The 16,201-nt window shown below is 54.4% G+C and overlaps 1 protein-coding gene across 1 annotated transcript in view; it reads left to right on the forward strand.

The window, feature by feature from the left end:
- Nucleotides 1–4,662: 4,662 nt before the first annotated feature.
- NUP98 (nucleoporin 98 and 96 precursor) overlaps nucleotides 4,663–16,201 on the forward strand; it is a 78,630-nt gene continuing 67,091 nt past the window's right edge. Inside the window, exons 1-3 of the mRNA XM_082276134.1 lie at nucleotides 4,663–4,784; nucleotides 9,460–9,556; nucleotides 13,718–13,816. Coding sequence (XP_082132260.1) covers nucleotides 9,481–9,556; nucleotides 13,718–13,816 — 175 coding nt within the window. The 5' untranslated portion in view covers nucleotides 4,663–4,784; nucleotides 9,460–9,480. The remainder of the gene's footprint in view (nucleotides 4,785–9,459; nucleotides 9,557–13,717; nucleotides 13,817–16,201) is intronic.

Raw genomic sequence — 16,201 nt, forward strand, 5'->3', positions numbered from 1 at the left:
TATAGAACCCAGGATAACCGGGGTCACACAAACCACACATATAGAACCCAGGATATCCGGGGTCACACAAACCACACATATAGAACCCAGGATATCCGGGGTCACACAAACCACACATATAGAACCCAGGATATCCGGGGTCACACAAACCACACATATAGAACCCAGGATATCCGGGGTCACACAAACCACACATATAGAACCCAGGATAACCGGGGTCACACAAACCACACATATAGAACCCAGGATAACCGGGGTCACACAAACCACACATATAGAACCCAGGATATCCGGGGTCACACAAACCACACATATAGAACCCAGGATATCCGGGGTCACACAAACCACACATATAGAACCCAGGATATCCGGGGTCACACAAACCACACATATAGAACCCAGGATATCCGGGGTCACACAAACCACACATATAGAACCCAGGATATCCGGGGTCACACAAACCACACATATAGAACCCAGGATATCCGGGGTCACACAAACCACACATATAGAACCCAGGATATCCGGGGTCACACAAACCACACATATAGAACCCAGGATATCCGGGGTCACACAAACCACACATATAGAACCCAGGATAACCGGGGTCACACAAACCACACATATAGAACCCAGGATAACCGGGGTCACACAAACCACACATATAGAACCCAGGATAACCGGGGTCACACAAACCACACATATAGAACCCAGGATATCCGGGGTCACACAAACCACACATATAGAACCCAGGATAACCGGGGTCACACAAACCACACATATAGAACCCAGGATAACCGGGGTCACACAAACCACACATATAGAACCCAGGATAACCGGGGTCACACAAACCACACATATAGAACCCAGGATAACCGGGGTCACACAAACCACACATATAGAACCCAGGATAACCGGGGTCACACAAACCACACATATAGAACCCAGGATATCCGGGGTCACACAAACCACACATATAGAACCCAGGATAACCGGGGTCACACAAACCACACATATAGAACCCAGGATAACCGGGGTCACACAAACCACACATATAGAACCCAGGATAACCGGGGTCACACAAACCACACATATAGAACCCAGGATATCCGGGGTCACACAAACCACACATATAGAACCCAGGATATCCGGGGTCACACAAACCACACATATAGAACCCAGGATAACCGGGGTCACACAAACCACACATATAGAACCCAGGATATCCGGGGTCACACAAACCACACATATAGAACCCAGGATAACCGGGGTCACACAAACCACACATATAGAACCCAGGATAACCGGGGTCACACAAACCACACATATAGAACCCAGGATAACCGGGGTCACACAAACCACACATATAGAACCCAGGATATCCGGGGTCACACAAACCACACATATAGAACCCAGGATAACCGGGGTCACACAAACCACACATATAGAACCCAGGATATCCGGGGTCACACAAACCACACATATAGAACCCAGGATAACCGGGGTCACACAAACCACACATATAGAACCCAGGATAACCGGGGTCACACAAACCACACATATAGAACCCAGGATATCCGGGGTCACACAAACCACACATATAGAACCCAGGATATCCGGGGTCACACAAAGCACACATATAGAACCCAGGATATCCGGGGTCACACAAAGCACACATATAGAACCCAGGATATCCGGGGTCACACAAACCACACATATAGAACCCAGGATATCCGGGGTCACACAAAGCACACATATAGAACCCAGGATAACCGGGGTCACACAAACCACACATATAGAACCCAGGATATCCGGGGTCACACAAACCACACATATAGAACCCAGGATAACCGGGGTCACACAAACCACACATATAGAACCCAGGATATCCGGGGTCACACAAACCACACATATAGAACCCAGGATAGCCGGGGTCACACAAACCACACATATAGAACCCAGGATATCCGGGGTGACACAAACCACACATATAGAACCCAGGATATCCGGGGTCACACAAACCACACATATAGAACCCAGGATATCCGGGGTCACACAAACCACACATATAGAACCCAGGATAACCGGGGTCACACAAACCACACATATAGAACCCAGGATATCCGTGGTCACACAGACCACACATATAGAACCCAGGATATCCGGGGTAACACAAACCACACATATAGAACCCAGGATATCCGGGGTCACACAAACCACACATATAGAATCCAGGATATCCGGGGTGACACAAACCACACATATAGAACCCAGGATATCTGGGGTCACACAAACCACACATATAGAACCCAGGATATCCGGGGTCACACAAACCACACATATAGAACCCAGGATATCCGGGGTCACACAAACCACACATATAGATCCCAGGATAACCGGGGTAACACAAACCACACATATAGAACCCAGGATAACCGGGGTCACACAAACCACACATATAGAACCCAGGATATCCGGGGTCACACAAACCACACATATAGAACCCAGGATATCCGGGGTCACACAAACCACACATAGAGAACCCAGGATAACCGGGGTCACACAAACCACACATATAGAACCCAGGATAACCGGGGTCACACAAACCACACATATAGAACCCAGGATAACCGGGGTCACACAAACCACACATATAGAACCCAGGATAACCGGGGTCACACAAACCACACATATAGAACCCAGGATATCCGGGGTCACACAAACCACACATATAGAACCCAGGATATCTGGGGTCACACAAACCACACATATAGAACCCAGGATTATCGGGGTAACACAAACCACACATATAGAACCCAGGATATCCGGGGTCACACAAACCACACATATAGAACCCAGGATATCCGGGGTCACACAAACCACACATAGAGAACCCAGGATAACCGGGGTCACAGGAAAGGCTGAGTCCGGTGTGGTTGTACAGCGAGTCTGATTAGTGCAGACCCGCCTGGGGTTCTTGGTCACCCTGTGCCCCTAGTAGACGCAGGGTGACTTACACATAGGGGGGCCGGGGAAGCTGGACAAGGAGTTTCCCAATCTCCCTAAAGTAATCTGGGTTCCACAGGCCCCCCAACCAAAGTAAATCACGTCACATGGTTGTCACTAAAAGTGAACTTATCCTTTGAATTACTGCATGATCAGTGTCACCAATGGTGAACAGTACCTGCTAGGCCTCTCTTACTAACATACAGGGCCACTTAGGGAACAGTGACCATAGATCAATAAGTTTCAGTATTAATTACAATAATAGGAAACACAAGGGTAATATAAGGACACTGAATTTCAAAAGAGCGAATTTTCCAAAACTGCGCTCTCTGCTAGAAAATATCAATTGGGATAGAACCCTGGGAACAAAGAACACGGAGGAAAAATGGGAGTGCTTCAAGAGCATACTAAACAAAGGGATTGGCCAGTGCATTCCAAAGGGAAATAAATTTAAAAGAGCAAAACTAAACCCTGGGTGGCTAAACTCCAACATAAAAATGTATATTAGAGCTAAAGAAAAGGCCTTCAAAAAATACAAGACTGAGGGGTCATTGGCAGCATTTAAGCATTACAAAGAGTGTAATAAGAAATGTAAAGATGAAATCAGGGCGGCTAAAATAGAACACGAGAGACATATAGCGGAGGAGAGCAAAAAGAACCCCAAGAAGTTCTTTAAGTATATAAACAGTAGGAAAGCGAGGCCAGAACACATTGGCCCCGTAAAAGATGATAAAGGAAAAATGGCCACTGAGGACAGAGAAAAGGCGGAAGTGTTAAATAATTTCTTTTCTTCAGTCTTCACAAAGGAATCGGGGGGCTACACGAACCCAGCTTGTAAGGCCGAACTAAATAATACACCTCAGGAAGTGCCGCCATGGCTAACAGAGGATAGACTTAGAGCTAAACTAGAGAAACTTAACATAAATAAATCCCCGGGACCGGATGGCTTGCACCCGAGGGTTCTTAAAGAGCTCAGCCAGGTGATTGCCAGACCATTATTCTTCATCTTTAAGGATAGTTTACAGACGGGTATGGTGCCAGCTGATTGGAGAAAAGACAACCAGCTCCTCTCTCTCTTTTTGTATGGGTGGGGGGCGTGGCTCTGATGTGGGAGGTCCTCTCCCTCTTTTTCTCTAGGTGGGGGGCGTGGCTCTGATGTGGGAGGTCCTCTCTCTATTTTTCTCTAGGTGGGGGGCGTGCCTCTGATGTGGGAGGTCCTCAATCTCTGGGTGGGGGGCGTGGCTCTGATGTGGGAGGTCCTCTCTGGTTTTCTCTAGGTGGGGGCGTGGCTCTAGGTGGGAGGTTCTTTTTCCTCTTAGTGGGGGCGTGGCTCTGAGGTGGAAGGTCCTCTTTTTCTCTGTGGGGGGCGTGGTTCTGGCTCCGTCCAGTATGAGCCGCATGGTTCTGGCCAAGCCTGGTGAGTCACGTGAGCGGCGTCGTGACGTCTACCGATGTGACGTAAGACAATTCGGTTGCTAGGTGACCGCGCTGACGTCTCCCTCTTGAATGGCGTGTTTTGTATGTAAGCTGCCATCCTGGGAACCAATGAGAGACGTAGAGACACCGTAAGGCCCCGCCCATTGCTAACGTGCGCTCTCTCCCTCATTCTGAGGCCACGCCTGTGGGAAGAGTGGCGGCTGTCGGAGCCTATGGGGGCGCGCTGAGTGGGCGGGGCGGGCGTGACGCGGTGACGTAATGACGCGGCGATGTGCGCCATGTTGATTGATGACGCAGTCTGTATTCCCGCCCGCAACCGGTGAGGAGAGAAGCGGAGAGAGGTGAGTACCGGAGAGGGGGAGGGGAGACACCGGCAGTCTTATCACCCCCCGGGGGGCTCCGCTCTCCGGTGACACCACCATTCCTCTATAGGGGGTCACCGGAAGTGAGGGGGAAAATCTCACCCCAAACTCTTCTCATGTAACCAGAGGGGGGGAGGGGATTATATTCCCTATACTGGTCCTTGTGTCCCCCCTCCCCCCATATGTGGGGTGTCACCAGACCAGGAAGAGAGGAATCTTCTGCCAGTGGGGACACCGAATCTATCCTCACTTCCTGCTGTGTGTGCGGGACAGGAAGTGATGGAGAATCTCTGCACCGGGGACACTGAGGGGGGGGGAGGGGAGTCCATCCAACATGGGAGAAAATAAACTTCCCGACTCTCCACAATACATCTACTGAGACCCCTCCCCTCCCCCAATGTAACCCCCCACCCCTCCACTGTGACCCCCCCCTTCCTCCACTGTGACCCCCACCCCTCCACTGTGACCCCCCCCAATGTGACCCCCCCCTTCCTCCACTGAGACCCCTCCCCCCAATGTGACCCCTCCTCCACTGTGACCCCTCCCCCAATGTGACCCCTCTCCCAATGTAACCCCCCACCCCTCCACTGTGACCCCCCCCAATGTGACCCCCCCCTTCCTCCACTGAGACCCCTCCCCCCCAATGTGACCCCCCCACCCCTCCACTGTGACCCCCCCCCAATGTGACCCCCCCCTTCCTTCACTGTGACCCCCCCTTCCTCCACTGTGACCCCTCCCCCCCACTGTGACCCCCTTCCTTCACTATGACCCCTCCCCCCCACTGTGACCCCCCCCCAATGTGACCCCTTCACCCCCCCACCCCCATGTGACCCCTTCCTCCACTGTGACCCTTCTCTGCCTCATCATACATATATATGACACTTCCCAACATTGGGGTGTGAACTCCCACACAGTACAAGCCCCTCCCCCACTACACAAACACTGGCTAGGCACACATTTAACTCCTTGATCCCCCTGGTGTTAACCCCTTCCCTACCAGTGTCATTAGTACAGTGACAGTGCATATTTATAGCACTGATTACTGTAATAATGTCACTGGTAACCCCAAAAGTGTCAAAAATGTCAGTCAAGGGTCCGATCTGTCCGCCGCAATGTCGCAGTCCAGCAAAAATAATTGCAGATCGCCGCCATTACTTGTTAAAAAAAAAACAATAAAAATGACAGAAATCTTTCCCTTTGTTAGTAGCTGCGATAACTTTTGCGCAAACCAATCAAAATACGCTTATTGTGATTTTTTTTTTTTTCTTTCTTTCTTTCCCAAATATGTAACAGAATTCTGATTGGCTGAAAATGGTGAAACATTTGATTGGTTACTTTGTGTTCTATTAGGAATGTGAAAATTGTTTTCTTTTTAGTGAAAAAACTAAAAATCCCCTGAAATTCAGTGATAGAAATCTCTGTGGGGATAACGGGATCTCCATTTTATTAGGTTGCAGCGTCGCACGACCGCACAATTGTCTGTTAAAGTAAATTCAAAAAAATGGCCTCTGGTCATTAACCGCTTCACCACCGGAGGATTTTCCTGTCTTACGTCCAGGCCACTTTTTGTGATTCGGCGCTGTGCGACTTTAACTGACAATTGCGCAGTCGTGCGACGCTGTACCCAAACAAAATTCACTTCCTTTTCCCCACAAGCAGAGATTTCTTTTGCTGGTATTTCATCACCTCTGAGATTATTACTATAAACAAAAAACAGCAACAATTCTAAAAAATAACAATATTTTTCTATATGAAATTCTCAAAAAAAAATGTAAAAATCCAAATTTTTTTAACATTTTTGGCCAATTTGTTTTCTGCTACATATTTTTGGTAAAAAAAAATCACAATAATCGTATTTTGATTGGTTTGCGCAAAAGTTATCGCAGCTACTAACTAAGGGAAAGATTTCTGTCATTTTTATTGTTTTTTTTTTTAACGAGTAATGGCGGCGATCTGCGATTTTTTTTGCGGGACTGCGACATTGCGGCGGACAGATCGGACCCCTGACTGACATTTTTGACACTTTTGGGGTTACCAGTGACATTTCTACAGTAATCAGTGCTATACATATGCACTGTCACTGTACTAATGACACTGGCAGGGAAGGGGTTAATTTCATTGGAGAGGGAGGGGTTAATGTATGCCTGGCGCTTGCTGACATGTGGGGGGGGAGGGGACTGAGTGACACAGGGACAGATCTCAGGTTGAGCTATGCTGAACCCCGCAATCTGACCCTGCCTGTCACTTAGGAGATCCGCCCACTTTGTTTATACAAGTGGGCGGATCTCCAGACTCGATTCCCCACTGCTCCTCCCCTGGCCTGACTCCCACTGTGTCTGAATACAGAGGGAGCCTCTGACGGCACCGCCCACAAGGGGAGGAGTCCAGCGACTTAGCTCTACATCACTGGACGATAAGGAGCCACTGCCGCAGTACGCTCCATGTCAGCGATAGGCAAGTGGTTAAGGGGGGTAAATCTGCCAAATCTGACCCCAACACTAACCCCCCCCTCCCCCAGGAATGTCCTATATTAGTAATCATTCCATTTCTCCCCTCTGTTGTCACCAATAACACCCCTCCTTTATTACAGCCCCTCCCCCTCACTCTGGAGGAAGGAGAAGAGGGGGGACAGCATTGTCTGTCTGATGGGGGGAGGGGGTGTTTGGTTGAGTCAGGTGATAGACAGACTAGCAGCTTTCTATACACTAACATACCGAGATCACAGCTCACACTTTATACTTCCAGGACCGGCTCTGGGGTCACATGGAGAACGCTGATCAGTGTGAACACCCCTCCCCCCATCACTGGGAAACCCCTCCCCCCACCCATCACTGGGAAACCCCTCCCCCCCCCCCATCACTGGGAAATACATTCTCACCCCTCCCCCCCCCCCATCACTGGGAAACCCCTCCCCCCCATCACTGGGAAATACATTCTCACCCCTCCCCCCCATCACTGGGAAATACATTTTCACCCCTCCCCCCCCCATCACTGGGAAATACATTTTCACCCCTCCCCCCCCCATCACTGGGAAATACATTCTCACCCCTCCCCCCATCACTGGGAAATACATTCTCACCCCTCCCCCCCCATCACTGGGAAACCCCTCCCCCCCATCACTGGGAAATACATTCTCACCCCTCCCCCCCCATCACTGGGAAACCCCTCCCCCCCATCACTGGGAAATACATTCTCACCCCTCCCCCCCCCCCCATCACTGGGAAATACATTCTCACCCCTCCCCCCCATCACTGGGAAACCCCTCCCCCCCATCACTGGGAAATACATTCTCACCCCTCCCCCCCCCCCCCCCCATCACTGGGAAATACATTCTCACCCCTCCCCCCCATCACTGGGAAATACATTCTCACCCCTCCCCCCCATCACTGGGAAATACATTCTCACCCCTCCCCCCCCCCCCCCCATCACTGGGAAATACATTCTCACCCCTCCCCCCCCATCACTGGGAAACCCCTCCCCCCCATCACTGGGAAATACATTCTCACCCCTCCCCCCCCCCCCCCATCACTGGGAAATACATTCTCACCCCTCCCCCCCCCATCACTGGGAAATACATTCTCACCCCTCCCCCCCATCACTGGGAAATACATTCTCACCCCTCCCCCCCCCCCATCACTGGGAAATACATTCTCACCCCTCCCCCCCATCACTGGGAAATACATTCTCACCCCTCCCCCCATCACTGGGAAATACATTCTCACCCCTCCCCCCTCCCCCCCCATCACTGGGAAATACATTCTCACCCCTCCCCCCCATCACTGGGAAATACATTCTCACCCCTCCCCCCCATCACTGGGAAATACATTCTCACCCCTCCCCCCATCACTGGGAAATACATTCTCACCCCTCCCCCCTCCCCCCCCATCACTGGGAAATACATTCTCCCCCCTCCCCCCCCATCACTGGGAAATACATTCTCACCCCTCCCCCCATCACTGGGAAATACATTCTCACCCCTCCCCCCCCATCACTGGGAAATACATTCTCCCCCCTCCCCCCCCATCACTGGGAAATACATTCTCCCCCCTCCCCCCCCATCACTGGGAAATACATTCTCACCCCTCCCCCCCCATCACTGGGAAATACATTCTCACCCCTCCCCCCCATCACTGGGAAATACATTCTCACCCCTCCCCCCCATCACTGGGAAATACATTCTCACCCCTCTAACTGATACGTCTGCTGGAGAAATCCCTCATTATAATCAGACTGAGAACACAGACAGCCGTCCCATGTAATGATTGGTGGTCTGAGATATGTCCCCTCCCCCTCACTCCCTCCATACTGCCAGTGTCTGGCACCCCTCCCCCCCCATACTGCCAGTGTCTGACACCCCATCCCATTTAATGATTGGTGGTCTGAGATGTGTCCCCCTCCCCCTCTATAATGCCAGTGTCTGACGCCTCCCCCCCCATACTGCCAGTGTCTGACACACCCCCCCCCCCCCATGTGTCTGACACCGTCCCCTCCCATCACCCATCCAGCTCACAGTGACATGGGGGGGGGGGGGTCACAGTCTGTAGAGATCATGTGATTTCTGTATGGTGGGGGGGGACCCATCCTTTTTGTGTATATACCTCTCTCCCCCGGGGGATGGGCACTCTGTGTAATTCTCTCCTCTTCTCCTCTGTAGTTTTATGAAGCTTTGACCGCAATGTTCAACAAATCGTTCTCCTCTCCGTTCGGTGGAGGCACCGGAGCCTTCGGGGCCACCTCTACCTTTGGACAAAGTAAGTCCCAGTGTATCCTGAGCCCTGGGGTCATGGAGGGACTATGGGAGGGACCATGGGTTGGGGGGGGGGGCGTCATGGAGGGTAATGGGAGCAACCATGGGGTGGGAGGGGGGCCATGGAGGGTCTATGGGAGGGACCAAGATGGTGGAGGGGGGTCATAGAGGGTTATGGGAGCAACCATGGGGTGGGGGGGGGCCATGGAGGGACCATGAAGGTGGGGGGGGGGTCATAGAGGGTAATGGGAGCAACCATGGGGTGGGGGGGGCCATGGAGGGACCATGAAGGTGGGGGGGGGGTCATAGAGGGTAATGGGAGCAACCATGGGGTGGGGGGGGGGGTCATGGAGAGATCTTGGGAGTGGGAGGGAGTCATGGAGGGACCATTTAGGTGAGGGGGGGTCATGGAGGGTAATGGAAGCAACCATGGGGTGGGGGAGTCATGGAGGGACTATGAAGGTGGGGGGGGAATCATGGAGGAACCATGGAGAGGGGGATAATGGAGGGCAGTGGTGTCTCTGATCACAGTAAAGCCTGGTTCTCTCCACTGAGTGGTGATCCTCCAGGGAGGGGACTCGGCTCTCCTAACACCCCCCCACCCCACCCCACCACCACCTATCTGACCTAAGTCTCTCTGGACAGATAAGAAGGGGGGTTTAAGGAAATCTGTCATTTGCAGTATGGAAAAAGGTCCAGTGTTAAGTAACACCCCCCCCCCCCCCCCCCCAAGTCACACGTTGATCTCTCCAATCAGCACAGGGTATCAACATCACAGATTGGAGAGCTATTGCTATGGTATGTGTTGGGCCTCTTCATGGAGAACACATGATGGTGGTTGGGGTGTGTGCCCTGGTGGTGGCAGTCGGGGAGTCCAACTGTTTGGCACATTTTTCCTAGTAGTGGTTGGGGCAGTGCCCTGCTAGTGGTGGTGATGTGTGATTTGGTCTTCAGCCTTGTTGTATGTTCTTATCCTGGAGTAGTGATAAAGGTGGGCTGATTGCTCAGGCGGTGGACCTTCTCCTGAAGGTTGGGGCTGATTGCTCAGGCGGTGGACCTTCTCCTGAAGGTTGGGGCTGATTGCTCAGGCGGTGGACCGTCTCCTGAAGGTTGGGGCTGATTGCTCAGGCGGTGGACCTTCTCCTGAAGGTTGGGGCTGATTGCTCAGGCGGTGGACCTTCTCCTGAAGGGTTGGGGCTGGTTGCTCAGGCGGTGGACCTTCTCCTGAAGGTTGGGGCTGATTGCTCAGGCGGTGGACCTTCTCCTGAAGGTTGGGGCTGATTGCTCAGGCGGTGGACCTTCTCCTGAAGGTTGGGGCTGATTGCTCAGGCGGTGGACCGTCTCCTGAAGGGTTGGGGCTGATTGCTCAGGCGGTGCCGGCGCCGTGGGAGAGGATCGAGGCTTCCGGCGGCCGCATCGCTGGACCGTTGGACAGGTGAGTAAATGGCTGGAACTCCGCTTTAAGTATTGCAAGTAGTTTTTTCAAAAAATTTGCTACTTAAGTACTAAAAGTAAAAAGTACCGGTAGTTTTGAAAAAAAATTTCTACTCAAGTACTGAAAGTAGAAGTACAAGTACTGTGTTATGTAGTTATTAAAGAAAGAAGTCAAAAGTATGAACATCATATTGTTTTTTATTATTTCAAATGATTTATTCAAATGATTAACCTGTGTTTGTTAGCAGTTTCTTGATGCACTTTAAGCGCTGTAGCACCATTTATTTGTTTGTTTCATATTTTCTTTTTATTGGAAAGATTTGGTATAGCAGCTTTTATTATACACAGCCTTTATTTTCCTATGCGCTGATTTACAAATGACATTATACGCATTTTTTTGAGCTTTATGCAACCTGCCATCTACTGTACTGGCAGTGGTAATTTTTTTAAAAGTAACGAGTAACTATGCAGCACAAAAAAAAAATACTTGAGTAGAAGTATCGAAATCATCGAAAAAATGTAGTGAAGTAAAAGTAGAAGTAGGAGAAAAAAATTCTACTCTAGGAAAGTACAGATACCGCATTTCGGTACTTAAGTACAATACTTAAGTAGTTCTACTTCGTTACTATACATCTCTGCTCCTGAAGGTTGGGGCTGGTTGCTCAGGCGGTGGACCTTCTCCTGAAGGTTGGGGCTGGTTGCTCAGGCGGTGGACCGTCTCCTGAAGGTTGGGGCTGATTGCTCAGGCGGTGGACCTTCTCCTGAAGGTTGGGGCTGGTTGCTCAGGCGGTGGACCTTCTCCTGAAGGTTGGGGCTGGTTGCTCAGGCGGTGGACCTTCTCCTGAAGGTTGGGGCTGGTTGCTCAGGCGGTGGACCTTCTCCTGAAGGTTGGGGCTGGTTGCTCAGGCGGTGGACCTTCTCCTGAAGGTTGGGGCTGGTTGCTCAGGCGGTGGACCTTCTCCTGAAGGTTGGGGCTGGTTGCTCAGGCGGTGGACCTTCTCCTGAAGGTTGGGGCTGGTTGCTCAGGCGGTGGACCTTCTCCTGAAGGTTGGGGCGGGTTGCTCAGGCGGTGGACCGTCTCCTGAAGGTTGGGGCTGATTGCTCAGGCGGTGGACCGTCTCCTGAAGGTTGGGGCTGATTGCTCAGGCGGTGGACCGTCTCCTGAAGGGTTGGGGCTGATTGCTCAGGCGGTGGACCTTCTCCTGAAGGTTGGGGCTGATTGCTCAGGCGGTGGACCTTCTCCTGAAGGTTGGGGCTGATTGCTCAGGCGGTGGACCTTCTCCTGAAGGTTGGGGCTGGTTGCTCAGGCGGTGGACCTTCTCCTGAAGGTTGGGGCTGGTTTCTCAGGCGGTGGACCTTCTCCTGAAGGTTGGGGCTGGTTGCTCAGGCGGTGGACCTTCTCCTGAAGGTTGGGGCTGGTTGCTCAGGCGGTGGACCTTCTCCTGAAGGTTGGGGCTGGTTGCTCAGGCGGTGGACCTTCTCCTGAAGGTTGGGGCGGGTTGCTCAGGCGGTGGACCGTCTCCTGAAGGTTGGGGCGGGTTGCTCAGGCGGTGGACCGTCTCCTGAAGGTTGGGGCTGATTGCTCAGGCGGTGGACCGTCTCCTGAAGGTTGGGGCTGATTGCTCAGGCGGTGGACCGTCTCCTGAAGGGTTGGGGCTGATTGCTCAGGCGGTGGACCTTCTCCTGAAGGTTGGGGCTGGTTGCTCAGGCGGTGGACCTTCTCCTGAAGGTTGGGGCTGATTGCTCAGGCGGTGGACCTTCTCCTGAAGGTTGGGGCTGATTGCTCAGGCGGTGGACCTTCTCCTGAAGGTTGGGGCTGATTGCTCAGGCGGTGGACCTTCTCCTGAAGGTTGGGGCTGGTTGCTCAGGCGGTGGACCTTCTCCTGAAGGTTGGGGCTGGTTGCTCAGGCGGTGGACCTTCTCCTGAAGGGTTGGGGCTGGTTGCTCAGGCGGTGGACCTTCTCCTGAAGGTTGGGGCTGATTGCTCAGGCGGTGGACCTTCTCCTGAAGGGTTGGGGCTGATTGCTCAGGCGGTGGACTTTCTCCTGAAGGGTTGGGGCTGATTGCTCAGGCGGTGGACCTTCTCCTGAAGGTTGGGGCTGGTTGCTCAGGCGGTGGACCTTCTCCTGAAGGTTGGGGCTGATTGCTCAGGCGGTGGACCTTCTCCTGAAGGTTGGGGCTGGTTGCTCAGGCGGTGGACCTTCTCCTGAAGGTTGGGGCTGGTTGCTCAGGCGGTGGACCTTCTCCTGAAGGTTGGGGCTGGTTGCTCAGGCGGTGGACCTTCTCCTGAAGGTTGGGGCTGGTTGCTCAGGCGGTGGACCTTCTCCTGAAGGTTGGGGCTGATTGCTCAGGCGGTGGACCTTCTCCTGAAGGTTGGGGCTGGTTGCTCAGGCGGTGGACCTTCTCCTGAAGGTTGGGGCTGGTTGCTCAGGCGGTGGACCTTCTCCTGAAGGTTGGGGCTGGTTGCTCAGGCGGTGGACCTTCTCCTGAAGGTTGGGGCTGGTTGCTCAGGCGGTGGACCTTCTCCTGAAGGTTGGGGCTGGTTGCTCAGGCGGTGGACCTTCTCCTGAAGGTTGGGGCTGGTTGCTCAGGCGGTGGACCTTCTCCTGAAGGTTGGGGCTGATTGCTCAGGCGGTGGACCTTCTCCTGAAGGGTTGGGGCTGATTGCTCAGGCGGTGGACCTTCTGAACTTCTGCTGACTGATTTTATGTATGGTCTTCTCGATATACAGATGCTGGATTTGGCACAACACAGACAACTGGATTTGGGACAACCGCATTTGGAGCGAATAACAGTGGCGGATTGTTTGGAGCCACACAGAATAAACCAGGTAAGGTGTGTGGTGTCTGGTGGTGGTGTGGTTGCTGCGTTTCCCATGTTCCCGTCTTCTGTATTACTTCTCACCATGTACAATGCTTTTACTATCTGTCAGGGTTCCTGCGCACATTCCAGGTACCACACATGGAGGGGATGGAAGGGAATATTAGACCTGAACAGATGAGAATCCTTCCCATTCATAGAGTAGGAATAACGCTGGCGATGTGAATGATGGCAAATGCAGGATGTTTATCACCAAGACTGGAGGGGGGGGCGGGGTCTTCCAAATGGGCACACCGGTCCTGGAGACAACTAGAGGGGAATTCCCTCACTTCCTGTCTTCTCTCAGACAGAAGGTGAAGGAACACAACGCTGGTTCAAAACAGAAATAAAAAAAATAGGACTTTATGGGTTCACCAAAGCCAATATAATGACTTCTATCTCTAAGCATGGAGCGATCATACAATGAGGGGCAGTCATGATAAAAGGAGCATCTGATGGAAAGTAAACCATCTGCGTGTGTCCGAATCTCTACATAAATCATCCTATAGATCGTCTCCATTCACCTGATCACAGGCCGGGGTGGGGAGGTTCCCGTAGGCCGGGGTGGGGAGGTTCCCTTAGGCCGGGGTGGGGAGGTTCCCTTAGGCCGGGGTGGGGAGGTTCCCTTAGGCCGGGGTGGGGAGGTTCCCATAGGCCGTGGTGGGGAGGTTCCCGTAGGCCGTGGTGGGGAGGTTCCCGTAGGCCGTGGTGGGGAGGTTCCCGTAGGCCGTGGTGGGGAGGTTCCCGTAGGCCGTGGTGGGGAGGTTCCCGTAGGCCGGGGTGGGGAGGTTCCCGTAGGCCGGGGTGGGGAGGTTCCCGTAGGCCGGGGTGGGGAGGTTCCCTTAGGCCGGGGTGGGGAGGTTCCCTTAGGCCTGGGTGGGGAGGTTCCCTTAGGCCGGGGTAGGGAGGGTCCCGTAGGCCGGGGTGGGGAGGGTCCCGTAGGCCGTGGTGGAGCGGTTCCCTTAGGCCGGGGTGGGGAGGTTCCCGTAGGCCGGGGTGGGGAGGTTCCCGTAGGCCGGGGTGGGGAGGGTCCCGTAGGCCGGGGTGGGGAGGTTCCCTTAGGCCGTGGTGGGGAGGTTCCCTTAGGCCGTGGTGGGGAGGTTCCCTTAGGCCGTGGTGGGGAGGTTCCCTTAGGCCGTGGTGGGGAGGTTCCCTTAGGCCGGGGTGGGGAGGTTCCCTTAGGCCGGGGTGGGGAGGTTCCCTTAGGCCGGGGTGGGGAGGTTCCCTTAGGCCGGGGTGGGGAGGTTCCCTTAGGCCGGGGTGGGGAGGTTCCCTTAGGCCGGGGTGGGGAGGTTCCCTTAGGCCGGGGTGGGGAGGTTCCCTTAGGCCGGGGTGGGGAGGTTCCCTTAGGCCGGGGTGGGGAGGTTCCCGTAGGCCGTGGTGGGGAGGTTCCCGTAGGCCGTGGTGGGGAGGGTTCCCATAGGCCGTGGTGGGGAGGGTTCCCATAGGCCGTGGTGGGGAGGTTCCCTTAGGCCGTGGTGGGGAGGTTCCCTTAGGCCGTGGTGGGGAGGTTCCCTTAGGCCGTGGTGGGGAGGTTCCCTTAGGCCGTGGTGGGGAGGTTCCCTTAGGCCGTGGTGGGGAGGTTCCCTTAGGCCGGGGTGGGGAGGTTCCCTTAGGCCGGGGTGGGGAGGTTCCCTTAGGCCGGGGTGGGGAGGGTCCCGTAGGCCGGGGTGGGGAGGGTCCCGTAGGCCGGGGTGGGGAGGGTCCCGTAGGCCGGGGTGGGGAGGTTCCCTTAGGCCGGGGTGGGGAGGGTCCCGTAGGCCGTGGTGGGGAGGGTCCCGTAGGCCGGGGTGGGGAGGGTCCCTTAGGCCGTGGTGGGGAGGTTCCCTTAGGCCGTGGTGGGGAGGTTCCCTTAGGCCGTGGTGGGGAGGTTCCCTTAGGCCGTGGTGGGGAGGTTCCCTTAGGCCGGGGTGGGGAGGTTCCCTTAGGCCGGGGTGGGGAGGTTCCCTTAGGCCGGGGTGGGGAGGTTCCCTTAGGCCGGGGTGGGGAGGTTCCCTTAGGCCGGGGTGGGGAGGTTCCCTTAGGCCGGGGTGGGGAGGTTCCCTTAGGCCGGGGTGGGGAGGGTCCCGTAGGCCGGGGTGGGGAGGGTCCCGTAGGCCGTGGTCGGGAGGGTCCCGTAGGCCGGGGTGGGGAGGTTCCCTTAGGCCGTGGTGGGGAGGTTCCCTTAGGCCGTGGTGGGGAGGGTCCCGTAGGCCGTGGTGGGGAGGGTCCCGTAGGCCGTGGTGGGGAGGGTCCCGTAGGCCGTGGTGGGGAGGGTCCCGTAGGCCGTGGTGGGGAGGTTCCCTTAGGCCGTGGTGGGGAGGTTCCCGTAGGCCGTGGTGGGGAGGGTCCCGTAGGCCGTGGTGGGGAGGTTCCC

The sequence above is a fragment of the Pelophylax lessonae genome (assembly GCF_965119305.1).
Source record: "Pelophylax lessonae genome assembly, contig: HAP1_SCAFFOLD_294, whole genome shotgun sequence".
Taxonomy (NCBI): domain Eukaryota; kingdom Metazoa; phylum Chordata; class Amphibia; order Anura; family Ranidae; genus Pelophylax; species Pelophylax lessonae.